The sequence below is a fragment of the Chinchilla lanigera genome, unplaced genomic scaffold, assembly GCF_000276665.1.
Source record: "Chinchilla lanigera isolate Chin_1 unplaced genomic scaffold, ChiLan1.0 scaffold00020, whole genome shotgun sequence".
Taxonomy (NCBI): Eukaryota; Metazoa; Chordata; class Mammalia; order Rodentia; family Chinchillidae; genus Chinchilla; species Chinchilla lanigera.
In genome coordinates this window covers 612,226-639,545 of record NW_004955421.1, presented here as the reverse complement: position 1 = coordinate 639,545, position 27,320 = coordinate 612,226, and the positions used below count along the sequence as shown (strand labels likewise).

Here is a 27,320-nt window from a genome sequence, read left to right as displayed (position 1 = left end):
CACACATACTGCATTTTCTTCAGCTGGGCTTTTTAGATTTAATCAGAGATCGTTAGAATATTCCATCTCCAGAATGCCCACCTCTCCAATGTAATGTTCCCATCCCCTTCTGATTTCCCAGCTGAAGACCCACAAAATTCTTAGTAAATGTGTTTGGGGTTGGGGAATCCCAACTAATGAAATTTTAGCTAATTTAAAGAAATAGTTCTGGCAGTTCATTAAAAACGAACCTGTTAAAAGCCCAGAGCTAATCTGAAGATGAGAAAGTTGTGGTCAATTCTTAATGACTTCTAACTCAAGTCTAAAGTATGCAAAACGTCAGCAGTTCACTGGCCTGGGATTTCACATCTTTTTAGTATGGTGTTTGCTGCCCTGGCTGTGTTTGGTTTGGGCAGGATACTTCTAGAAGGGGTTAGAGCTCATCTGGAAAACCTGTTAGCAAGGGCAGATTGATCCCTTAGAAAAGAATGTCTAAAGCATTTATTTTATTTTATTTTATTTTATTTTAATTTTTTTGGTCTTTTTGAGACAGGGTCCTGCTCTGCAATTCAGGCTGGCCTTGAGCTCACTTTGTAGCCCAGGCTGGTCTCAAACTCACAATCCTCCCGCTCAGCCTTCCAAGTGCTGGGGTTACAGATGTGCACCACCACGTGCAGCCTATCTGAAGCATTTCATATACATTTTAAATGTTCAAAAGGAAGGCCAACACTTCTTGCAGTCTTAGACAGTTTATGCTTTGCTTTTGGTAAAAAGGATATGTACAGACTTACTTACTGTAAAGTCTAAAAGATCCTGGATAAAATGGTGCCACACTGCTCCTGCTTCCTAGGAGGTGCTGTGCAAGGTGAAACCTTTGGTGTATCTATTGATCTTTGATTGGCTCATATTAAGGCCAGCACTTTTTACAGCCTGAAGTGAGTCATCATCATTCTTTTACATGCTTGGGGAGATACTATTTTCACAGTGTACTAAAACTAACTTTAGGAGTCCAGGCCATTGCTAAAACCTTTATGCATTATAGACTGTCTTGGGAAACAGAAGCACTGCAGTATTGCTTACTTTTTTTTTAATAGCCTACTGGATTGTGGGTGTACATCAGTGGTAGAATGCTTGCTTAGCATGTATTAGGCTCTGGGTTTGATTGCTCAGTGCTGCAAAAAGAGAAACAAAGTAAAACAGCACTACTCTTGTATTGCTAAAAGAATCTGCATGTGTAAAAAATGAGTATGCATATGGATGGAGTGTGAGTAAATTTGGTCTCTGCCTTACTCTGCCATTCTTAACTTGAAGCTTTCTTAACTTGAAGCACTTCCTCAGATAGCTGACAGAAATGACCAAAACAGTTTAGGACACATGTTTTGTTTTTGTTTTTGTTTTTGAGACAGGGCCTTACTGCGCAGTTCAGGCTGGCCTTAAACTCAGTATGTAGCCCGTGCTGCCCTCAAATTTGTGGCAGTTCTCCTGCCTCAGCCTCCTGAGTGGTGGAACTAACAGGTATACGCCACCACACCCGTATCAATATTTTTAATATTAACATATTTAGATATGTGTTTTTTTCTATTATAATGTTTTATATCAGGCAAGGAGGATGGTGTAGGAGGAAAATCTTCCAAGGAGTGGAGACCACAGTGAATATGTCACCCTGGAGTGATTAGATATGTTAGTCAACTCACAATTTTGGATTCCTCAAACTCTAAACTGAGGAGGTGATACTTGATATGGTGGAAAGAAAAACAAATGCCTTCATTTCAGATGAATAGGCATTGTTGTATGAAGGGTCTTTATAGTGAAATTAATGGGCCATACAGTAATTTAGCAAAGCTGTCCAGCCAGATTAGATTTCTCTCTTGCAAGTCAGCGGATAGTTGAAATAATACTGGAATTCTTTTCCTCCCCTCCCCATTTTTGAGGGACTTATATAATTGGATAGTTGTAAAGATTGCTGATCTGGGGATTTCTGTTTTCTTCTCCTGTACCCATTCTTTTGATAGTTGTCAGAAACAGATTTTAAGCCCCCGTAGTCATAGGTGAGACTCGTTTCAACGCTTAGGGTGCTTCAGAGTTTCTTAGCTCTGTAACTGTGTTGTTCTTGACAGTTCCTACTCAGAACAATTTTGAAGAAAGACACACTCACTTGTACATTTTCAGGTTGACCTTTCAATGGCCTCATCATGAATTTGAACAGTTGCAAAAGAGCCAGTTTTCTGACATGGTGAATATTTGTATTTATAATTTAAGAAAAAATGGTGATACAGTAAATCCCCAACTTAATGAACATTGTCACTGTGAACTTTCACAGGTGTACAGTATAAGACTCACTTTGTCAGACTTAGGAACATTCTCCCAGAAGAGAACTCCTTTTGTTTTTAGGGGTTTTTTTTGTACTGGGAATCGAGCTCAGGACCTTGTACTTGCCAGGCTGGCACTGTGCCACTGAGCTATATCCCCAGCCTGGGAACTCATTTGTAAGTTGGTGACTTACTGTATTACTCTTTAAAATATATCTTGTGGATTCTAAGTACTACAGAAATGTAAAATTTTATAATTGTTACTGTTTTTTGTCTTTCTGAGACAGGGTCTCGCTCTGCAGTTCAGTCTGGCCTTGAGCTCACTTCATAGCCCAGGCTGGTCTTGAACTCCGAACAATACTTCTGCCTCAGCCTCCCAAGTGCTGGGATTACAGGCATGCACCACCATGCCTGGCCCTATCTATGATTGTTACTTAAATCCCTAAGTTTACTATGATCTTCCTTCTTGGTCTCATGTTTATATTCCATTCCCCTTAAATTTTATCCTAATGTGGGGTTGGGAGGATAGCTTGGTTGAGTGCCAGGAAGAAGGAAGGAAGGAAGGAAAATAATTTAAAACAACAATGTGACATATTTTATATCTGAAAACATTTTAATAACTATTTTTTTTTTGGCGACATGGTCACACTATGCAGTTCTTGCTGGTCTTAGACTTACTATGTAGCCCAGGTTGGCCTCAGACTTGAGGCAGTCCTCCTGCCTCAGCCTCCTGGGTGCTGGGATTACAGGTGTACACCACCACACCCAGCCCTGATTACTTCTTTACAATAAACTTTTTAAAATTGAAACTTAACTTTAAAAATTTCCTGTGTAAATTTTAATCTCTTAGTCCAGAAATTTAAAATTTATCAGTAGTACCAGTTTATCAGTACAACAAAACTTGGCAAATTGGGGTGAATTATTAAATAAAAAATAGAAATGTTACTGGACATGCAGCTTGAAAGATGAGATAGGACAGAGCATAACTTTCAGATTTTTATATAAATGGAGATGCTGGGCATGGTGGTGCACATTTGTAATCTGAGCACTCAGGGGGCTGAGGCAGGAGGACCATCATGAGTTTGAGGCCAGCCTGAACTATTTAGTAAGATGCTATCTCAAAGAAAGATGTGAGGTACTTTGTCTTCAAGACTGGGCACTCCTTTTGAGTCACAGGCAAAAACGCTAGTGATCTATCTTTTTGTATAGTCTGGTACAGAGGTTGTGCTCACTTAATTTGAAAATAAAGAATTGAAAACGACCTTAGAGAAAAACTATTTTAGTCATTAGATGATGTACTTTTAAAATTATTGTAGTATATTTTGCTTAGCTTTGGAGAATCTTAAACCCCTGGGCTGTGTTAGATGTGATGTCTTTCTTGTGTAAAATGGGAGCAGGGTGATTATGAAAGGCGAGGACCCGCAGCGGCTTAGTTGTAGAAGGAATACTTATGGAATGAAACGGATTCCCTCCTTTCCTCAGGTCTGAAGATTTCTGTTTGAACCTGTCCTCCCTAGCCTGCTCAGCATGCTTTTTTGACTTTGGCTCTTAACTCTCCTAATTAAATAGTGCGTCTTTGTAGCTTTGCTCTTATCTCTGGTCAAAATTTTGCCTGGGCTGAAAGCTAGTAAGTTCATAATATCCCTTTCAGAAAATATAAATAAACACATGTGAGTGGAGGGGTAGATAGGAAGAGGTAGAGGCAGCAGTCTACATGAAATAGTTTGATGCTGGGCCTGTCTAATCTTACTTGGGGATTACTTACCATAAGAGATCAAGGAAGTCGATGGTCCTGGGGAGCTGCTCCTCAGGGAAAAGGGCCAAGGGAGCAGTAAGACACAGATCACCATGTGATGTCAGGTATTGCTTATGAATCCTTTCTTGTCCCTGCTGTTTTTAAACTTTGATAGATGCCTGTTGGAGAACTGACAGAGGAGACTGGTAGAAAGGGAAGTGAAAGCTCTTGAAAGCAAATTACACTTAAGTATATATTTAAAATGTTTGCATACAATTTTGCTGCTCTCATCACTTGAGATCTTCTCTATGATTAATCAGTCTAGATGCACACAGCAGGTAAAATTTTTCTTTGCCACATGGTAAATTTGACATGTGTCTATGAAGGTACTTCATAACCTTTAGGTGTTCTCCATTTTCTAATCTTTTGTTTGGTCAGACTAGAGACTTAAATACTTATTAAGGAAAAGTATTTCTTCCACATACTTGAAAAGCATGTCATTGATTTCTTTCTTTTTCTGTCCTTAGTGTTCTCCATGGCCCGACACCCCCACAGCCTACGTGAATAACAGCCCTTCCCCAGCGCCCACTTTCACCTCTTCCCAGCAGAGCACTTGCAGCGTGCCAGACAGGTACCTGTTCGCATGAGCGTGCGCCGCGCCTCCCTGTCATGCTCGTGCACTTGCCCTCGGTGTCAGGACAGCCATGGTCTTTCCTTCACTTGCAAGCCTTGTGGGGCCCAGCTCTGCGTACACCACACCTTCACAGCTGTGGTAATTCTAGAAAAGGGGCATTTTCAAGATACAGTTTCTGTGAGATTAAAGACAGCATTAGTAGGATTTACAAGTAAAGATAGAATGAGTTTTTAAGGTGAAACTATCACTTGAGTATGTTAAGCTGACATTTACTACAAAGAACATTAGTCTTTAATGCTTACTGTATCATCTGGGTTATTCTCTGCTTTGTCTCTTCCCTGTAAACAGATGGCACTTTTTTTTCCTTTTCTAATTTTTGAAATCTAGGGAGCTTGAGGTGGGAGGACAGGCCTTATGGGTCTTGCATTTCCAGGGGCTTTGCTGCAGAAGTAATTCAGAGTAGATGAGGTCAGAGTTTTCCTGTTTTTAGGAAGTTTCTTACTAGGGAGGAAAATGATGAAAACTAACTATAGAGGAGAAGGCTGTCTTGTTCCAATCCTGATCATGCTGACAAGGTTGGATAAGAACACAAAATGATGCCTTTCTCCTGTGGAGATGGATGCACTGGCAAGGCAGCTCATCTTCTTGTAGGTTATTGTGCTTTGAAGAATACAAACATGGTGTGTTACCACGGAAGAGGTCTCTTCTAGCTTCCCGACCAGACAGTCTGAATACTTTGAGAAAATGACGAGGATCTTCAGGGGGAGCTGTCAGTGCAAGAACCCACTAACTGATTGGGCATTTCCTGAGAGGCCGTTGTGTTCCCAGCACAGTTCTAGATGCTGTGATGAAACATAAGGAACTGGACGTGCATGTTCTTGTTGCGAGGGGCTTCAGTTCAGATGAGTCAAGAAAGATGTAAACAATCAACATAAACCTAAGTAATTGAGGGACAGGTACTAAGAAAGGAGCATGGAGGATAGCCATAGTCTCTGTGGATTTGTTTTCTATTTTCATTTTTCCTCAGAAACACGGATGGTGCCACAAGTTTGTTTCCGTCATTCACCATCTTTACTAATGGATATATTAACATTATATTGTTTCTTGTGGCACATTATCTTCTAAAAGTAGATTGTTTTTCAGTTATTTTCAGCTGTTTTCATTTACCTGATTTCTCATATTTTTTCTCCTACCTAAGATGAATGAATATCCCTTTTCATTTTTCCTGGCACCCTTGTGGATTATTATCAGAGTCCTTTTGACAGTTAAATAGTGTGTCTTTGTAGCTTTGCTCTTATCTCTGGTCAGAATTTTGCGTGGGGCTGAAAGCTAATAATGTCTCACTAGATAGAAAAGGCATAAGTTAGGGTGTAGCCTTCCATGTGTCTTCATGTCATTGTCCTGCTCACTGCTAACCTGTTGGGCCTGTACTCTTGAAAACTTTCAGAGTTCTCCCATAGTGTTACCCTATTTTAAAGTTTCCCAGTTTTTTTCCCATATTTTTTAATGTCTTGTTTTTTTAAAAATTAGAAAATCAATTCTTCTTTTTTCCTTTCTCCCCAGCAATTCTTCTTCCCCAAATCATCAGGGAGATGGAGTTTCACAGGTTTCTGGTGAAGTAAGTATCTTTTTCCCTAAAATTATGGATACTGTTAGATTCTTACATTTTTAAATTTATGACAAAGGCTTAAGTCATGTGGGTTGCTGAATAGTCAGAATCATGGTCTTTTTTTTTAAGAGAAAAAATTAAAAATAAACAGTTTTAAAAAGGTAGTAGGAGACTAACAATAATTAATACATTGCATTTGGTTATATTCATATTAGTTGTTCGGAGTACAAGATATTGTCCAAACAATATTGGCACAAACCTTTCTTTACAACTAAGAGATGCTAGCTGTATAACTATCTTAACTCTCTTGTGTATGTATATATTTTTTTCTTTTTGCCTTTTTTCCTTTTCCCATTCTCATATCACAGTTTTTCTTTTTTCTTTTGGACAGTTTTTCCCTTATTCCCTATACCTGTTGTACATTTTGGACCTTATTTACTTGTTCAGTTTATCACACTAGTGAGACAATACAATGTTTACACATGTGTGTCTGATTTCACTTATGAGTATGTTCTCGAGTTGCATCCATTTACCTATAAAAGTCTCAGATTTATCCTTCTGTATGGCTGAGTAGTATTCTGTTACATATGAAAATCCACATCTTTTTCATTCATTCTTCATAAACAAAACCCAGACCACATGGGAAATACTACAAATCAACAAAGGGGATTTCACCTTATTAAAAAGCTTTTGAAAGCAACAAAAAGAAATCACCTAGAATGAAAAGACAATCCACAGAAAGGGAAAAAATTATAGCCAGTTGTTCCTCAGACAAAGGACTTACAGCTAGAACATATAAAGAATTCAAAAATAATCAGGCCCCCAAAATTCAAAGACCCATTCCAAAAATGGGCATCTGAGACGAATATGTACTTCTCAGATAAAGAAATACAAATGGCAAATAAATACGTGAAAAATGTTCAACATCACTGGTCATTTGAGAGATGCAAATTAAAACAACGCTGAGATGCTGTCTCACCCCAGAAAGAACGGTTATTCGGTTATTATCAAGAAATCAACCAATAACAAATGCTGGAGGGGCTGTGGGGAAAAAGGAACCCTTGTCCACTGTTGGTGGGAGTGTAGACTGGTGGAAATCAGTGTTGAGATTCCTCAAAAAACTAGTTCTTTCATTTGACCTAGCTAATCCCCTTCTTGGTATCATCCTAAAAGAATTAAAAACATCATACTACAGCAATATATGTGCACCCATGTTTATAGCAACACGATTTGTAATAGCTAAATCTTGGAAACAACCCAACACAACCCATGAGTCTTTGAATTTTGGGGGCCTGATTATTTTTGAATTCTTTATATGTTCTAGCTGTAAATCCTTTGTCTGAGGAACAACTGGCTATAATTTTTACCCTTTCTGTGGATTGTCTTTTCACTCTAGGTGATTTCTTTTGTTGTGCAAAAGCTTTTTAATAAGGTGAGATCCCCTTCATTGATTTGCAGTATTTTCCATGTGGTCTGGGTTTTGTTTATGAACTCTCTGCCTACACCTATGTCTTCAAGATTTCTGCCTGTATTTCTCTTCCAATAAATTTAGTGTTTCTGTTTTAATATTTAGATCTTTGATCCATTTGGATTTTAGTTTAGTGCCTGGTGATAGACACAGGTCAAGTTTTAATCTTCGGTAGGTGGAAAGCCAGTTTTTCCAGTACCATTTGTTAAAGAGGCTGTCTGTCTTCCAGTGAACATATTTGGCTCCTTTGTAAAAGATAAGGTGGCTGAATGTGTTTGGAATTGGGTCTATATCCTCTTTTCTGTTCCACAGATCCTCAGATCTGTTATCACAGCTTCGTAGTATAATTTCAGGTCAGGGATTGTGATGCACTCGGACTTGCCTTTGTTGCCCAGGATTGCTTTTGCTATTCTAGGTCTCTCTGGTTCCATATGAATTTTAGGAATGTTTTCTCTAGTTCTGTGAGGTATGCTAATGGTATTTTGACTGGAATTGCATTAAGTCTGTATAAGAGGTTTGGGAGTATGGCCTTTTCACCATATTGGTTCTTCTGCATGAGCAAAATATCTTTCCATTTTCTGATATCTTCTTCTGTCTCCTTTTTCAGAGTGCTATAGTTTTCAATGTATAGATCTTTTACTACTTTTGTTAGATTGACTCCTAGGTATTTCATTTTTTGGATGCTATTGTAAATCCCTAATTTCTCTCTGTGTGAGTTTGTTGCTTGTGTACAGGGATGTATTGATTTTTGAGTGTTGATTTTGTATGAATCATGTTCTTGGGTAATTTTTACTTCACTTTAAGGTTTTTTGTGAATACTTCTTTTGAATACTGAGGGTAGAACCCCCATGCTAAGGAAGTGCTTTAGCACTGAGCTACATTCCCAGCCCTTATTTAAATTGCTCCTTTTAAAGTGCCAGAGACTTGCTATTTTTTGTTACATTTGAGTGCTTTTATTGATTCATGTTCATTTTCTTTGTTAATAGCAAATTCAGCCTTCAGCTACAACCCAGGAAACACAGCAGTGGCTTCTGAAAAACAGATTCTCTTCCTACACAAGACTGTTTTCTAATTTTTCAGGTATGTCTGTGTGTCTTGGTATGTACACAAAGTATTTTATTTTGGTTTCTGTGGTTTTACTAATCTTAAGACTTAAAATTGTTTTGAAATTATTATGTATGAAATTGTAAAACAAAACGCATAGGAGAGTCTTACATTATCTATAACCTAGTTTCCCCCAGCAGTAGACAATTGATAGGTTTACCAGACTTTGTTGTATGTATGTGTTTAGTTCTAGCAATATTTTTCACTTTAACTTTATTTTGAAATAATTATTGCTTTTTATAGTAAGTTGTAAAGACGGTACAGAGGCGGTCCAGTGTACCTTCACTGTTTCTTTTAGAATTGTATTAGAATATCAAAACCAGGAAATTGACATTTTTCTCTCTTTCCATATATATATATATATATATAAATAAAATCTGTCACTTCACCACATGTACAAATTTATGTATCCACCACCACAGTTAAGATGCAAAATTAAGCCAGCATCGAAAAATTCTTTCTCTGCAGCCTCTTTGTATCATATGCACAACCTTCTCCCCACCAGTAAACTCTTTTCCACCTGTGATTTTATCATTTTAAGAGTGTTACATAAATGGAACCATACAGTATATAAACTTTTGAGAATGGCTTTTTTCTTACTCAGGATCCACCAGCTTGTTAAATATCTGTCATATGTATTGATCCTTTTTACTTTGAAGTAGTTCTTTCATAGCGTGAGTACAATCAGGTGTGAGTTTTAGATATAGCAGTGCCAGTTTTGTTCTTGCATAGTAAGCTGAGGGAGTGCTTGGATGGAATTTTAGAAGGTATTAAACAGTGCTGTCCCCGGTGGTATGGAAGAACTGATTTTTCTTTTGCTTGTTTTTGTGGTACTATACATTGAGCTATATCCAAAGCCCCTTTTAAATTTTTTATTTGGAGGCATAGTCTTGCTAAGTGCCCAGATGGGGCTCAAGCTTTCAATTCTCCTGCCTTTGCCCAGGCATGCGCCACTGTGCCCTGCTAGGAGACTTGTTTAGAGGACAGTTGTAGATACGCCAGGTGGGGCAGGGGCAGCATTTTCCAAATATATTTGGCCCTAGGACCCTTTTCCCCACAAAACACATGTCCTACTTAAACATGTACTGAGAAATGCTAGGTCATAGTAAAGTGGCAGCGAGCTTTTCTTGGTTTGTGGTGCTGTGGGGCCACTGAAACATAACTTGGTCCCTATAAGAGGACACAACATATATGTGCACATACCCACCTGGAAGGAAGGTGTGATTTCACAGAGAATATAGTTTTCTATTATATAATTTATTTTATTGTTTTTGCAGCGAGCAGTCATTCCCCTGTAGCTCTTTGTAGCTCTTTGTCTCTTTAAGATATCAAGTGGAAGTCATTTGCTAGCTAGAATCCTCATTTTTATATGATTAAGTAAAGCCTTTTATGTGTGAAAACCTGGAAGCTGGACAATTCAGGGCTAGGGAGGGCACCATCTAGAACCTTCGTAGAGTAGGCACATGCAAAGCATGGCACATAACGCTCTGGCAGTTGACTGAGGACAGCCCCTGGTCACTCCTTGTGTATTAGATACATGGTTCTGCCTTGGGGATTGTAAGCTCTTTTTCCTATGAACAGTGATCACATGGTTTGCTCTCCTGCCTTTTCCTTCACCTGTGTGCTTCCTCTGGAGGGAGCTCAGGGAGCTAATTATGGTGTCCTGTTGGTATCACCTGAGTCACCACACTGACAGTTGGAAAAGAGTGATGAGGCCCCCTGACCAAGCCTGCTGAGCACTCAAGTATCAGGAACGTTTGTGCTTGTAAGTGTTACGGCTGCACACGCATGCACACAGTCTCTGGTTACATCTGTAAGCACTGCTTCAGAGACATGTATAGTAGGCCCTAGAAGAAAGATAAGAGCCTGTTTCTCTGCTTATCTGAGTCCATAAAATGACTCCATCAGTGCTTATGTCTCATGGGAGTTCTGGTCCCTTTCACAAGCTAGAAATTTATTAGGCTCTCATGTTCAAGTCCTGATCTTCTTAAATTCAGAAGTAGACATATCATATGGAAGTCATGCCGTCATCTCAAAAACAATCTTAGTTCCCTCTACAACTGTGTCTTGGGGCCAGAGAATGTAACTCTGTGGTAGACCACTTGACTGGCATGGGCAAGGCCCTGGGTTCAATCCCCAGTACTAAAGAGAAGGGGAAAGGAAGGAGGGAGGGAGAGAAAGAGAATCAAACTATCAGACTGCATCTTGACTTTCAGAGAAAGTAAAAACAAGATTATGGACATCTTTAAAGAAGCAGAATACGATGAATTCCCATGTAGCCCCCCTCAACTTTAAAACTGACCAACCTATGATCAGACTTGCTGTCTACTACTTCCTCTCCTGCCCTTCTATTGTGTTTTAAGGTGATGTTTGCAGTTACCAAATATTTACGGGGGCAGTCAGAAGGAATATGTGATTCTCTGCTGTGCTTTCCTATTGAGTTTGGCTGCTGTGACAACAGTTGTTATGTTACAGAAGGTATGACTTGATTTGACATTGCATATTGCAGTATAGAGAGCCAAACCCTCTACATCACCTCATTGTGTGACTTTGGACAAGTTACCCAAACTATAAAGTTCCATTTCCTCTTTTGGAAAAGAAAAGAAAATCTCAAGGAGTTTTTTTGTTGTTGTTTTGGGACAAGGTCTCAGTGTGTAATACAGGTTGGCCTCCATGGAGCTCACAGTGATCCTCCTGCCTCAGGCTTCTGAGTGCTAGGATTACAGGCATATGCCACTGTACTCAGCGTAATCTCAAGTTTTATCTGGGGTCAGAATCACATTTAGGCACAGCCGCTAGGTAAGGTTAGCAATAAGTTCCTGTAATAGGCCCTGCTCATGGATTTGATTTACCAGCTTCTGGTTGTCTAAGTTCCTTCTTGATACAGGACACTGAAAAGCCAGCATTTTTGTTGGCTCTGAGGGACAGATGTGTATGTGTATTTTCTTGTGAGTTCATATATATATGTATATTCAGTATGTCTGTTGCCCTTTTGAAGTACATTTGACCATGTAAAGAGAGATGCCTATAAACCAGTCAGTTATATCTGTTCTTGTTCCATTTACTTGGGAGGACTCTGTGCTCTTCTGCAGGTGCCGACTTACTAAAACTGACAAAGGAGGATTTAGTTCAAATTTGTGGTGCAGCCGATGGAATTCGGCTCTATAATTCACTGAAGTCAAGGTAAAATATTTTGGACTGTTTGGCGTGAAGAACGCACCTTTGCTCGCGTGGGGGGATTTGGGCAGAATGTGTTTCCACGCTAGGTTGGCATGTGCCTGTGTGCGCCATCGAGCATTGGCAGCGTCGTGCTCACAAGAAGACTGTTTTGTGTACACCTTCAGGGCAGGCCCACATATGATGCAGGCACTGATGAGGGCAGAGGTAGACTGTAAGACTGGTAGCAAAGCACATGGGCAGTACTGATTTCTTGAAGACGACTGGGTTTGTTGCCAAGAAAACAAAACTTCTAATTTAGGTGAGCTATACAGAATCTATGGTTTTCAAGGTCATGACTATTTTTAAACAGTGATTTAAAATGTAAACTTCTAATTGTGACTTAAAGTAAGAATTGTAAATTGCTGGCTTTTAAGATTCACTTACTATCCATTGCTATTTCTAGACGCGTGAGAATTCCATTACAGTCGAATTTTACTGATTTTAAATTGCTTGCTTAATCTTGAAACTTAAATTTACCAGCATCTGACAGACCATCTCAATGGTTTAAAGTCTGGATCATCATGTTAGACCACCTGTGATAGTTGGTGTGAGGTGTGTGGTTTTTATATTTTTATTAGTAAATTATTTGCATAATGAAGTAACATTTGTAAAGTTCTGTAAGGAACTAGAACTTAGACTCCTGTAGTTGTCACTTGTATAAGTGTCAAGGCTGTTCTCACTCCTAGGCTCATTAGTGGCTCTTCTGATTGCAGGTCAGTTAGGCCGCGCTTAACCATCTATGTCTGCCAAGAGCAGCTGAGCAGCACACCGCTGCAAGGGCAGCAGCAGGCTGCGGGCAGTGGAGGCGAGAGCGGCAGTGGGACACCTTACGGTAGGTACTCACAACATCTCACTTCTCTGTCCCTTCTTTTCTGAGATTGTCAGACAGGAAGGACTGGAGCAGGGCTTAGGAGAGCTCCTGCCCTGTGAGGGCTGTGTTAGGACACAACAGGAAGGGGCAGCAGCTCTCAGGCCAGGTCCTTGGAAAAAGAGGAAGCTAGCAGGCTTTTTCAGAGCCACTGTGTGGTGCTCGTTTTTTATATGGCCCTTCATTCCAGAAATGCCGAACAAATCAAAGGCCATCTTAAATGCTTTGAGAGTTTTGGTGGCTTTTCCCCCTTAAATCTTAGATTTACTGAAATGATGAATGTAACATTTGTGACTTGACAAGGAAACAGGAGTGTTTTTCTTTTCCCTCCATTTTACTGACTACCCAGCTGTGCCACCCTCTCCTTTGCAGTGCTGGGGATGGAACCCAAGGTCTCACACCTGCTAGGCAAGTGTTCTACCACTGAGTGCAGCTCCTGTCCAGAGGAGACTCTTAAAAGTCTGACCCCTCCCTCATCTGAGTATGGCATTTAGAATAAAAATACACTACGGGGCATATGTCTGTAACTGTGCTACTCAAGAGGCTGAAGCAAGGAAGATTGCAAGTTTGAGGCCAATCTGGACAGCTTTGTGGAACACTGTCTCAAAATACTACAGAGAGCTTAGCTCAGTATTAGAGCACTTGTCTAGCAAGTGTGAGGCCCTGAGTTGTAAAAACAAATCTTTCAGGCTTGGGGTATGGTTTATTGGTGAACTCTGGGTTTGGTCCCAAACATACATACGCATGCACATACATACACATACACACACACACACACAAACACGTGGCATAAAATAGATTCTTATTCTCTCCTTCCCTTTCTGCTTTCTTTCTTTCTCCTTCCTTCCTTCTTTTTTTTTTTTTTTTTTTTTCTAAAAAGCAAGTCAAGAATGTATAGTATTTTGAAAGGCAGGAACTATTACTGCTGCCAGAGGCAAGCCACATAACGTATAATTAGCAAAGGTTTCTACACACAACAAGGAAAATGTCCTCACCATCTATATTTCTCATCCACATTTGGCTTGAACCAGTGATTGACGGACCTACACAAATGTGACTCACTATAGGTGTGCACAAGGTAGATGATGTCAGCTGATAAGTTACACCTACAAGAAACACACTGACTGGACTAAAGCTGGGACTTCTGTCAGGAAGAATCAGGCTTCATTGTTTCCATCCTAGTTTTCATTTGGTGTCTTCTACATTATTTTTAATTGGGGATATAGAGAGCTTTTATTCCTTAGGATAAATTCCAAATAGTAGGATTACTGGTCAAAAATTATAACCCTTTTAGGGTTCTTTGTCTAAATTTCTAGAAGTACATGTTTTTAAAAAATGGTTTTCTCAGATAGGTACCATAAAATCCATCCATTGGATGTGTACATCTCCATGGTACTTTTGGTGAATTGATAGTTTTGCAGCCACTCCACAATCTAGTTGGAGTCCCAGTACTCCAGAAGATCCCCCGTGTTTGCAGTCAGTCTTTATTATTGTGGGGTTTTGTTTTGAGTACTAGGATTAAAACACTGCTCACTTTTTATTTTTGAATACATGAATTCCATATTCATTGCAGAAAAATAGAAAATAAAAAATTAAACCTCAAGTCCTTTTGTACAGTGATTATTATTAATATTTAGTGCATTACATGTAAGTGATAAATGATGTATTCAGATGGTATTTGGGGATTTTTACGATAGTAAGGAAGAAATGTTAATTTGTTCTGTTTTGTAACTTTTGAATTTATTTCTTTGATACTTTGAAAGGTGTGTACTGTGCCCAGAGATCAAGTAGAACACAGATAAAAGGTTATTGGTAAAACACTGTTCTTTTTTCTTTCAGTTTATCATGCAATCTACCTGGAAGAAATGGTTGCCTCAGAAGTTGCTCGAAAACTTGCGTTGGTGTTTAATATTCCTTTCCATCAAATTAACCAGGTTTACAGACAGGGTCCCACTGGTATTCACATTCTTGTTAGTGATCAGGTAAATCAAGCAGGCATGTCCTTTTGCACTGGTATTTACTTCTATACAGATGATGGCAGAACTGTAGAAAAATTCTGTAACCTCTTTTGTAAATAATGGTGAGAATTGTTTTCAAAGAGTTGGAGGATCAAAATTTGTTAAGAATTTATAACCAGAAGTTTCAGGCATCCTAATGATAATGTGTACAAAGCCAGGGAAAACTGACTTGGCCTCCTGCCAGTTTTGAATTTAGACACTTACCAGGGGACTCAAAGGTTAGTGGCAGATTCTGGCTCTTTTTATGAGGTAAGGTATTGGGTATGTTCTTTTGTCCATTATTTGACAACTAGCCTTACAAAACAGGTAAGGTCAGAAGTAAAACTCTGCCTGCCTCAGTGTCAGTGATAAGCAGGTAATAATAGAAGAGCACTTCGGTCAATTTTTGCAAGAGCAGTTATTCAAAGCCTGGCAGCACATGCTCCCCGGGGGTCACATCAGTAACTGACCATCTTGGCAGACATGGATGAGCCCTGGGCCTTGCCATTGCAGCAAGTGTGAATGTTCAGTCTCTTGCTGCTTTGCTGAATTACCATTTTGGCTGCTAAATCCTGTACTTGTGCAGTAACGGTGTATATATTATGGTATCTTCCGTCACTGTTTTACATAATTTCTAGTCATTTAAGAAAGAACAGTTGAATCCGAGTGTGGTGGCGCACACCTGTAATGCCAGCATTTGGGAGGCTGAGGCAGGAGGATCATTGTGAGTTCGAGGCCAGCCTGGGCCACAAAGTGAGCTCAAGGCCAGCCTGAACTGCATAGTGAGACCCGGTCTCAAAAAGACAAAAAAGAAAAGTTGTATATTAATTATACTTACACATCCGCTTTATTCTTCTAGATGGTTCAGAACTTTCAAGATGAGAGCTGTTTTTTATTCTCCACAGTAAAAGGTACTCTGCAAGTGTGCGTATGTGTCTGTGTGTCTTCAAGTGCTGGGCTCGGGAAGTCTGTCCCTGTAGTTAGCTGTTTTGTGTGCTTACTCTGGAAAAGGCTGGCTTTACTAAGAAGAGTGTTTGAAAAATAAATTAGGAGGGTATGTCTAGTAATAACACTAACTAGCACTAAATCAGTCTTTTTGATGAGTAGAAAACACTCAATTCATTCAGCTGACGTTTTATTAAGCAGCGTGTGTCAGGTTGTGGTTCTGGTTGCTCAGTGGGTCTTTTTCTTTTTCTTTTGAGATGGGGGTCTTGCTATGTAGTTCAGGCTGGCCTTGAACGAGGTGATTCTCCTGCCTCAGCCTGGAGTGCTAGGATTATAGGCGTGTGTCACCATGCCCAGCTCAATGGGTCATGAACAAAATAGTCCTTGGAATTTTCACTCTACTAGGGAAACCAAAATTGGCCACACAAAGACAAAATTACCAATATTTTAAGTGAATAGCAAAGTGTAGGATGTTTATGGAGAAGGGGCACCTGGTCTAGAGGTTGTAACTACCTGTTCCACTCCAGCCAGGATATCCTTGAAGGCTTCTCTGAGGAGATAACGTGAGGAATGAGGACTGGTGTCCCACAGCAGAGAGGAAAGCACTTGGCTTCTGTGAAGGCCTACGAGAGGGTCATGCAGCTGCTGTGCAGCTATGTGTGGGGTGCAAGGTAGGGATGAGGCTGGAGGCAGGCATGATATGCAGGACTAGCGAGGATAGTAGTCTAGATTTTACTTGAAATATCTTTGGAAAGTTAGTAAATCTGTTTACACAAAGGACTAATGTAATCAGATTTTTTTTTTCCTTATAACTCTGGAAACAGGAAGTTACTAAAAGTGGAGGCAGAAGATACCATCCAGGTGAAAGGTGATGGGATCCTACAGGTTAAGGCCCTTATTGGACTCACATTTGACAGAGGAGGGGTTGGGATTGTTGGTTTTTTGTTTAGTGACTGGCGTGTAGTAGACTCTAAAGAAAGAAAGATTGGGACAGAACAATAGAGAGTTTCATTTTAGTATGCAGAAATGTCAAGCAAACAGTAAATTGTACCATTCTGGGACCCAGTTAAAGAAGCCTGGGCTTGAGAGATAACTGAAAGCCTTTAGATTATCAACAGTGACTAAAAGCTGTTGAAGTGATTAAGGTCACTTGGGGAGACAGTCTGGAAAGAGGGCCCAAACTGGGATGGATGAATGCTGTTAAAGGGTTAGAGAAAGGAGGTATTTTCGTTGTGGTTTTTCTGTTTTGGGTTTTTTTTTTTTTGTTTTTTGGTATCAGGGATCTAACTCAGGCCCTTGCATTTGCCAGGCAGGCACCATGCCCGGTGAGCTATATCCCCAAGAAGGAGGTGTTTTTAGAGGCAGTATTTGAAAAGAGATTATACATTCATAGATGGTTTAAAAAGCCAGATAGGCCAAGTGTGGTCGCTCACACCTGTAATCCCAGTACTCGGGAGGCTGAGGCAGGAGGATCGTTGCAAATTCAAGGCCAGCCTGGGCTACAAAGTGAGTTCAAGACCAGCCTGTACTGCATAGTGAGACCCTACCTCAAAAAAGACAAAACGTAAAATAAAAAGTCAGTTTAAGAACCAGTCTGAGCACAAAAATTGGCCCTAGATGAGGAAGCTGTCGTGTGTCACTTTTTCCTAGTAGTCACTCTTGAAAGGAGTGGCCCCGAACAGTGTTGAAGTTATAGTTTCCCTTTGGGTCTGATGTTACATGTGCCATCAGATTATCTGCAAGGCTGGATTTTGATTTAACTGGCTTACCTTACCTTCCACTTTCAGAAACATCTTTTAGCTCAGCACATTGCTGCAAAATCTTTCGTTCTCCTGAACAACTTCACTATGTAAAAATTACATTGTCTAAAAAGGAACATTCATACTGTAATTATATAGTTGTGTTCTCTATAACATTTCTGGTGTCAAGCATAGGATTTCGCCTCCAATATTAGTTTGCTATTTTTCAGACTTCGTTGACATGTACAGTTTCATTTGTCTGTGAATACGTTTAGTGGTTCTCATTGTTTACCAAGGCTCTCATGCAAAGGTGGTTTTTGTTTTTGTTTTCTGGTGCTGGGGATTGAATTCAGGGCCTTATACCTGCTAAACAAGTGCTGTATCACTGAGTCACACGTCCAGCCTTGTGATTGAGAGAGGTGGATCTGTGTATACATGTTGATACTCTAAATATTTGAAATCTATTTCTGAGGAGCTGAGAAAATTTTCCAGAACAGATGCATACATTGACACTTGCACCCCTGGGTTATTTGTGTATCGATTATAAGGTTGGCATTGCCCTCTGTCTTCAGTGTTTCCACATGTTCTGTTGCCATCTCTTGCTCCTCCTTGTTTTGTTGGACCCTTGCCCCACAGAACTGGCAAGCAGCGTGGGAGGAGGGCATCGATAGGACAACAGCAAGGCTTCAAAAAGCAGAATGACTCCAGGCCAGCTTTTCTGCTGCCCGGTCAAAATACCTGACATCCACATGTAAAGGGGCGAGGTTTGTTGTTGTTCATGGTTCCAGATGTTTTAGTCTGTGGTTGACTGGCTCCAAGGAACAAACCTTGTAACAGAAGTTCATGGCAGAGGGTAGCTATTTCCCTCCTGGCAGCCAGGAAGGAGACATGGAAAGAGCCAGGGAAGGAGCAGCCAGGGACTCCAGAAGTGTGCGTTCCTGATCTCTTAGGCATCTCTCAAGCCAATCAGGCTGATGTTCAAGAATAACCATCATAGTGTCTGAAAGGGGAATATGTATGCAAAGACTTAAGAGCTGGCATTGCTGGGTGTGGTTGTGCACGCCTATAACCCCAGCACTGGGGCTGCGAAGTGAGTTGAGAGCCAGTCCAAACTACGTAGGGAGATCTTGTCTCAAACCCCCCTGCTCCCACCCAGAGAGGAAGAGCTAGAGTAAATCAGTTTTTTCCTCTAATACTTTCTCTAATACTGAGTTGGGGTGGAGGGTTGTAGATTTCAGAGTTTTTAATTTGGTTGATTTCCTAAGACTGTTTAAAAATTTTTGAACTTCTTTTGCAGCTGAAAATAATGATGGTATCCACATAATCTTAAAGTGATCTCTTACACAGACTGAACTATATTCAGTACCAAATAAAGTCACGCTTAAACGTGTGTGAAGACCGAATCCAAGGAGTCTTGGGATTGGATTTTACCGAATGAAATGTTTCATATTGAAAACACAAGATGACCTTTCTTATGAGCTGATATGCGAGGCAGACCTCCTCCCCGTCACAGCCGAAGCCCAGCATCCTCATGTGAGCGAGCGTGTCGGGCAGCTGTGGAGGCCGCGCTGCAGGCACAGCTTTGTGCTTCTGGCAGAAGCCAGTCCATGTGGTTCCCAGAAGCTGCCTTTGCTGGCTCTTTACACTGTATGCGGTTTGGAAATGAATGTAAACACTTACTGTGGGCATTTACTTTCTGTGCCAGTTTGGCTTATATTGCCTAAACCTTACACAGACCCTGGGGAGGAGATGGGGACAGTGCTGTTGATGGAGCCAGAATGGAAACTGCAGAGAGATACGCTGTGCTGATGCGGCCACTGGTGGTGGTCAGGTAAGCGGCTCAGCACCTTCTGGGAAGGAATCATGTCTAAGGGTGTACATCTGATGCGATCATGACAGACTGGCGAAGACTCAAGCTGGGAAGATGGGCTTGAATGAAGCAAACTGCATTATCAGGAGTACCTTGGTAAGAGGATCAGTGTAAATCCTAATAGGTACAAAGACTTGTATTTTTGCTTTGTTGCTGATTTATTGAAACACTTTTTTTGCTTCTGCTTCCAAAAGCATTTTAGTTTCTGGTATTCATGCCACTCTTGTGATTTTCTTTCTCGTTTTCCTCCCCTTCTCCATCTCTAATCCCTCCTGTTCTTAAGCATTTTTAAAAGTCCTACCCCACGTGTTAGAAATTGGTGACATAAAAAGGAGGAACACAGTGTTAGTGTTGATAGCTTCTGACTTGGTGTTAAGGGATCTGTATTATGAACAAGATGAAATTATCCACGAAAACACTAAGTATCATAAACACTAAAATGTACTGTAAAAATTCCTTTTGTCTCACTTCATATAATGAGCTGCAGTACAATCATGGATAAATATTCCGGTGATGTAGTAGCTTTTAATAATACACCAAATAATGTTTTTTCTCTAAAAATAGTGCGTCTCATAACATCAAATGTGTCTACTAGCATACTTCTTTCCAAGGGAATCTACTATTTTCACTTTTTTCTCCTCTTGCCTTTATCTCCTCACCCAAAGCATCCCAAAATTCATCAGAAAGCATTTTTGAAGTCAGTGGTATATCAAGGCTGAATTTTTTTAAACAACCCTTTTATTCCATTTTAATTGTAGCATCTCTGTCCACTTAAAGTCATCAGTTTTAGCTTTGGATGTACTGTTTGATCCTCATCCTTGTTCAGATGGAAATAGAAACGATTGAGTTTGAATTCTCTCCCAGATGACAAAGCTCCTTCGATGGGTAAACACTTTGCTAGTTTATTCATAAAGGTGGCTAATTACTTCTACAAAGAAGCACTGTCTTCGTCAGGTTTGGAAATACCTGTGACTCCTATGGACCTGTAGGAGAAGAGCTTGCCTAAACGTCCTCCCTTTGCTTTTGTGTGACCACGTTTTCTGTAAGTCACTTGGGAAAGAAGTGAACTTCTCTTAATTGTTTTAGAAAGTTTTGCTTGTCTATTTAGCATTCCTTTTTGGGACTCATGATTTATGGAACAGTAAATGTCATTCAATGCTGTGTGCTATTTTGAAATCCTCATCAGGTTTTAGACGTTGGGTAAAAATACAAGCTCATCAGACTTGAAATTACACCCAGTGGCATTAAGACATTATAGTCTGTCAGAGAAAGAGGTTAAATAAATTATGGCACCAGCAAATTTGCTACTTTGTTTTTTTAATAGTAGGATGTACACATTTCAGTATAATAAATGTTTTCCGATTGTTTTGCAAATTGTGTCTCTCATTTAAAATCTCAGCTCTTCGTGTGTCACAGAATCAAGGAATTTCCTGTGTGTGCTCCATGCCTACCCCAGTCCAAATGTTGTAAGCAATTAGGCTCCTATGTTTTTCCCTGTCTTTTTTCAAAGCTAGTAAGGACAGGTTTTTCTAGGAACTATTTCATACTTAAAGAAGGTTTCTTATGAGATTCTCCTATTTTATAAATGAGGTCATGGGTCATCGGGCATCAAGTCCAGTAGCTATAATAGGTTGTTCCCTAGCTCAGAGAGATTGGATGACTCTGGTCAATAATTTTTTTTAATAGAAACTTAATTCATAGTCATTACTCATTTAAGTCACTTTCTACTCCCCAACAGTGGTATAAACATTTGTTTAAAGAACTGTTGATATTCATACAAGTTTAAGATCAGAATACTAGAGCATATCAGAAAGCAATAAAATCAGTCCTTCAGTGGTTACTGATAACATTGCTAGGTCATTATATGCAGATGTGTATTTGCCTTATCTAGAATGCAGTTGAGACAATGTGTCCTTAAAATGCTTCTAAAATTGTTCCTAGTCATAGAATACATCTTGTTTTTGCTGTTTGTTTTTTGTTTCACTTTGTCATAGTGAGACAGGGTCTCACTGTGCAGTTCAGGCTGGTCTTGAGCTCATTTTGTAACCTAGGCTGGTCTCAAACTCTCAAATGATCCTCCTGCCTCAGCCTCCCAAGTGCTGGGATTACAGGCATGAGCTACCATTGCCTGTCTTGTTTTTGCTATTCTATTTCTCACAAGTTCTTGGCCCTCAGTTTGGGTCATGGTTGCTAGCACGGTCAGCCACTATTAACACCTAAGTTCAAAGAGGATGGTAATAGGTTCCTAATCTTGAGTAAAGATCACAAATGTGGACAGGAAGAGCAGGAATCAGCCACAGCAGGTAACAGATCATCTCATAGCATTGGGAAGGCTTGAACTTGGAAAGTGGTTTTGCTCAGAATTGTCTGCCCTCAGATTAATTAATCCTATGAATTAATTCTGTTAAACACTGCAGTAATTTACGAGTCTAAAAGGTGCCAACACTTTACTGATCTGAGTTTTAAGTGTATAAAACTTTTAAATAGTTTTGATGTAACTGATTTCAAAAATTTTAAAATAAACTTTAAAAAATCACATCCATTCTGCATGCATCCATTATTTTTAATAATATTATAAATGACTTAAGCCTTAATTCTGTTTCTGTAAGTTCTCCCCAAAAGTGTAGACCTAATTAGCTTTGTCCTTAAAAAGGCATTGTATGCTGTGCATATGCCAGAGCTTATCCTTGCCCATCAGCAAACACAGACTGAGTTGCTTTTGTTTAGTTTTTGGTCCTCAGAGGTGGTTATGACAAACTGACAAAGAAAGGTGAAGACCCTGCTCCACCAGCTTACAGTCCTCTTTGGTGTCTCCTAGAAACTGATTAATGTTCCTTCCACACTAGCTTCTACATATAAAACTATTGGGTGTTACAAATTTGCTGTATAGTCATTTGGATAAAGTTGTTATTCAATCTTTAAAGTGAAAAAGTCCTAATCGAAATGGAATCAAGTAGCCCATTGGCTAAAGTAGCCCGCTGGCTTTTAAGGATTAGATAGACAATCAGGTTATTCTTTCTGCTCAGCTTGTGCTAACACTGATGGTCCATTTGAAGATGCTTATAAAAGCCTAGGGGAGGACTTGTGAATAGAGACCCACCTCTTAAGGGATCTGGGTTTCTTGTGTGCTCTTGGCTGCACTGAGATTATCCTTTCCAAATGTTGACTGACACAAGGCTTTGATCTGATTGCATCACAGCAAAATAAAGGTGAGAACTATCACCAGTTACTGCAGTCCACATCAAAGTGTTTTACCTGTAAATGCCTTTCCCAAGGGACAGATCTGGGTGACAGTGGGGTAGTCAGGAAGATTGGTCTTCTCTGGGAGAGATATTTTATTATCCCTGGGCCTGAGCAGTTACTGTCAGAGAATGACACAGCACCTGCACAGTCGCTGTCCACCTCCTGCCACTGCTGTGGGTGGAATGACGGGAGCAAAGTAGGCATGGACTTTGACATGGGGGAGCTGAGCCTGGAAGTAGAAGGAAAAAAAATGGAGTAGTGTTTACCCTGGCTTTTTAAAGGATTATATTCACAATACATAAAAAGCCTGTAGTTCCCACTTAGAATCTACCTCACCTTAGTGTTAGGGAGACAGTTCTAACAGAATCGGCTAGAGCTGCTGCTGTTACTGTCCCATACCCGCCCCCCATCCAACCTTATTACCTTCTAAAGACAAATGGAATCTCAAAATGACCCATTTCCACCCCGTTGTAGTAACTAGCCCTTTTTGCTTTGGGGTGCAAATGCAAACACACCGAACTTCAGATGTAGGTGAAAACTATATGCAGAAACAAAGCCATTCTGTTACGTGCTTTGCCTGGAAACTGGCCAACACTGTAGTTTTTTTTGTGTGGGGGGGTAGTGGCAATCGAACTCAAGACCCACTTGCCAGGCAGGCATTTGTGCCGCTGACCTATATCCCTGTCCCGTCACTGTGTGTCTCTTGCAATGATCTGAAGTCCTTATGTGGGTGCTGATCGCCAGACTACATGGAACCTCCACCTTAAATGACTCATTAAGTTGAATCTTACAGGTTGGGGTCTAAGCAGTGGAATCTAAAAGATGACAACTGTGTAAGCCAGATTGGTTTGCACAGCTGTTGGCTTTGGACAGAACAGAGTCAATGGATACCAATTCTTGATATGTCCTTCGTTGCTCAGTAGTCACTGCCAGGTGAGACCCACTCCCCTGGCCCACACCTACCCGCATCCGCTTGATGCCTGCCCGAGTGACCTGCTGGCAGTCGTATAGCTCAAGGCGCTCTAGGCCCTGGCAGTTCTCTAAGTGCTCAAGGGCCACGTCAGTGATGAGGCAGTTATCCAACTCCAGTACCCTCAGCCTCTTGTGGCCACAGGTACTGTTGCTGAGATGCAGGATCCCATCATCTGTGATGAGCTCACAGTGGGACAGGCTCTGAAACAGAAGAGGTTTGCAGGATACTCACTGCAAGGCTCCAGGCCTAGTGAAGTAAGGATCTTAGCGCATGTGTCCCAGAGTAACTGCTGTCATGGTTTGAAAATGTCCCTTAAAAAACAGGTGCAGGATACCCATCCCGTGTGATGGTGCTGGGAAGTGGGTTGTAGCAGTGGTTTAGGTCACAGTGCCACCTGCATGAATATATTAATTCCAATTATAAAAGGGGCACCAAGCTGCAAATTCTTTCTCCCCTGCCCTTTGCCCTTCTACCTTCTCCCGTGAGATGACACAGTGAAAACACCCTCCCCAGATCGCCAGCCTGTCAGGCTTGGGCCTTCCAGACTGAGACATTCCAGTTCATTGTGTACAGTCTGCTCTGCTGAATCAGGCAGGGAGGGCCAGACAGACTTCGGGCCCCTTTAGTCATGGGCCCCAAAGCTGCCACAAGGCAATAGGGTTTATTTACCTTTTGACTAAAAAGACGAAAATTTTCAGTTTATATCCTTGAGAGCAGTTTTAATACCTCATTCTCCAACTGCGTGGAGGCTAGTGACATCAATGATTCTAATGTCTTTCATTTAGAAAACTACAAACCACCACGACTCAGATGTGTACTGCGCATCTCTGAAGGATGTAGAAGATAGTTCTACTTACACAGCCAAACGACATTTCTGTCCTCTTAAGGTCTCCTGATCAATAAATAGTTTCAGACGTGACAGTTTTCCTCAGTGTATATCAAATACAATATTCAGTTTAACATAAAATTTCTTATAGGCAAAAGACTGCGTTAAGTTCCTGTCATTCATTTTTTTCTTTCAGATATACTGAGCTGTAACTGTGCCAGGCTGTGTTGTGGGCAGTGATGAAGAAACCACTGTTTTGCACAGTAGAGCCCAGATTATAGAGCTGAGAAATGAAGTCACACTAAGGAAACCATTAGAGTGAAGCTGAAGTGAGGCTCAAGAGCATGCGATAGTGGGATTTGACCTCAGGGCAAGGCCACTGTGTTGGTATCTGAAGAACTGATGAAGGACTAAGACCTTATCCAGAGCGAGGCCAGGGAGGCAGGAGGACAGTGGTGAGCAGAGTTCAGGAAGGTCAGCATCATAGGTGGGAAGAGAATGCAGATGGAAATGGGTAGGTTCCAGGCCGGACTGCAGAACTGTGCAGACCATAAAAGCAAATTTTATTTTTACTTAATGTCACTGGGAGATGCAGTGTTACATGTTTTTTTTGTTTTGTTATTTTTTTAAATCAGCATCACTGCACACCAGTGAGAATCGCTAAAATGAAAAAGATGGAAAGTAAGTGTTGGTAAGGATGTGGAACAGCTGAAATGCCATGCTGTAAGGGCAGTTTGGGTATCTGACTACAGTGCATGTATGTGTGAACTGAAAACAGCTGTGCTGGCTCTAATAGCCCCAAACCAGAAAACCCTAAAACACTGAGCACAGAAAAGGAAAATCAGGGTGTGCCCATGTTGTAAAGCGGTGAGGATGAATCATGTACAACTACATATAGTAGTATGAGTGCATTTATACATGTAACAAGCACTAAAAACAGACGAGTACAGATTAACCACTAATAGACGCTGGGCATGGTGGTGCATGCCTGTAATCCCAGCACTCAGAAGGCTGAGGCAGGAGGATCACTTCAAGTCCAAGGCTAGCCTGAACTACATAGTGAAATCCTGTCTCTCTCTCACACACATGCACAATCACTAATACAATTTCAACAATAAATGAAAAAACCCCAGGTAAAACTAATAAATTCTACTGGGAACTACCCTTGAGGAGTAAGTGATAAAGGACAGGAGGGAGCTTTGGGATCATGGTAATGTTGATACTTACTCTGGGAATATTCCATTTATGGAAATGCATTGCTCTACACAACAGTGATAAAGGTACTTTTCTGTATACTTAAGTAAAAAATGAAAATCAAAAAAATAAACCACCCCGACTGCCAAATCGTGCACAAGTGGACAGACTGGAAAGCAAACAAGAGGCTACTATATTCACTGGGGTAAAGAAATGCCTAGTAATTTGGACCACCGGTGAGTTCTGCTGACAAATAGCAAATTATTGGATGGGTGGGAAGTTCCTGCTAAGTGAAAAAAGAACCCAAGAGATTGATACAAAACATGAAAAATAGGCAGCTGAGCACCATCTAGAGGTGAAGCTGGGGGAGAATCAGGCCCTGAGCCTGGAAAGGCTCCATTTTAACAAAATGGGGTGTTTCCTTTCTCATGAACTTAGTCACACTACACAAAACCGACCAGGACGTCTGGGACCAGCGTTGTGCTTCCTTCTGCCTCTATTGTTCCTCATGAGAAATTTGCTGTTCTTTCAATTCCTTTTCCTGTCTATGCATCGCATCTCATTTTTTCAAGTTCTTCCTGGGCTCTGGGGCGTAGTTCAGTGGTAGAGAGCACACCCAGCAAGTGCAAGGCCTGGGTTCAATCCGGGGCGGAGAGGTCATTATCTTTACTTTTCACAAGTTTGATTATGATGTGCACTGGTGTGAGTTTGAGTTTTTCCTGAATCTGCAGATGTACTTTCTTCTGCCAAATTTGGGGACTCTTCTGCCATGACTTCAGCCCCACTTTCTCTTCTTCTGGAATTGTGATGATATGAAAGTGACATTTTGATCTAGTTCCAGCAGGCCCTGAGGCACTGCCCTTTCTTCTTTTCTTCAGTCTATTTTCTGTTGCCTAGGTTGGGTAATTTCTATTACTGTACCTTCAAGTGTATGCATTCTTTCCATTTTGCTTTAAGGTCATCCATTGAGTTTTATTTTGATATGTTTTATAAATTTCCATATACTACTTTTATATGTTCCATTTCTTTGCTGACATATTTTTTGTTTCAAGTGTGCTCATATTTGCTTAGATGAAGCATTTTTATCATGGTTGCTTTAAAATTCTTGTCATATGATTCTGAGATTTGTTGTTTGTTTTAACTTTTTCTGTCTGTTTGAGACAGGGTTTTGCTGTGCAGTTTAGGCTGGCCTTGAGCTCACTTTGCAGCCCAGGCTGCCCTTGACTTGCAGTGATCCTCCTGCCTCAGCCTCCTAAGTGCTGGGATTACAGGTATGCGCCACCACACCCGGCCTGATTCTGAGATTTGTATCATCTTGGTATTACTGTCTTTTCTCATACAAGGTCAGATTTTTCTTATTCTTCATACGGTAAGTCTTTTCTAGGCAGAATCTTGCTATGCAGTTCAGCCCTTACTATGTAGCCAGGCTGGACTCTTAGCTAATAACAATCTTCCTGCCTCAGCCTCCCGACTGCTGGGATTATAGATGTGTGCCACTACATCTAGCTAAGTGAGTGTTTTCTATTGTCAAGATATTTTGATTGTTAGGAGACTCTGTCTTAAGTGTTTTTCAGTCTGGGAATTAAACCTAAGACCTTGTGCAGGTAA

The 27,320-nt window shown here is 40.6% G+C and overlaps 2 protein-coding genes across 3 annotated transcripts in view; one reads left to right on the top strand and one right to left on the bottom strand.

Annotated features, from left to right (window-relative positions):
* Positions 1 to 20,850, top strand: part of Ubp1 (upstream binding protein 1 (LBP-1a)) — a gene marked incomplete at its 5' end in the record, with an annotated part of 63,299 nt that extends 42,449 nt beyond the window's left edge. Inside the window, 8 exon segments of the mRNA XM_005383640.2 lie at positions 4,551 to 4,654; positions 6,221 to 6,275; positions 8,721 to 8,814; positions 11,931 to 12,021; positions 12,771 to 12,889; positions 14,765 to 14,907; positions 15,782 to 15,833; positions 18,904 to 20,850. Coding sequence (XP_005383697.2) covers positions 4,551 to 4,654; positions 6,221 to 6,275; positions 8,721 to 8,814; positions 11,931 to 12,021; positions 12,771 to 12,889; positions 14,765 to 14,907; positions 15,782 to 15,833; positions 18,904 to 18,941 — 696 coding nt within the window.
* Positions 20,851 to 22,021: 1,171 nt separating this feature from the next.
* The window catches only part of Fbxl2 (F-box and leucine-rich repeat protein 2), a 105,328-nt gene continuing 100,029 nt past the window's right edge, over positions 22,022 to 27,320 (bottom strand). For both annotated transcript variants that reach the window (XM_005383637.1, XM_013513726.1), the window contains 2 exons: positions 23,683 to 23,892; positions 22,022 to 22,948 (listed from right to left, as the gene is read on the bottom strand). In XM_005383637.1, the coding sequence (XP_005383694.1) occupies positions 22,841 to 22,948; positions 23,683 to 23,892 (318 nt within the window). In that variant the 3' untranslated portion in view covers positions 22,022 to 22,840. The remainder of the gene's footprint in view (positions 22,949 to 23,682; positions 23,893 to 27,320) is intronic.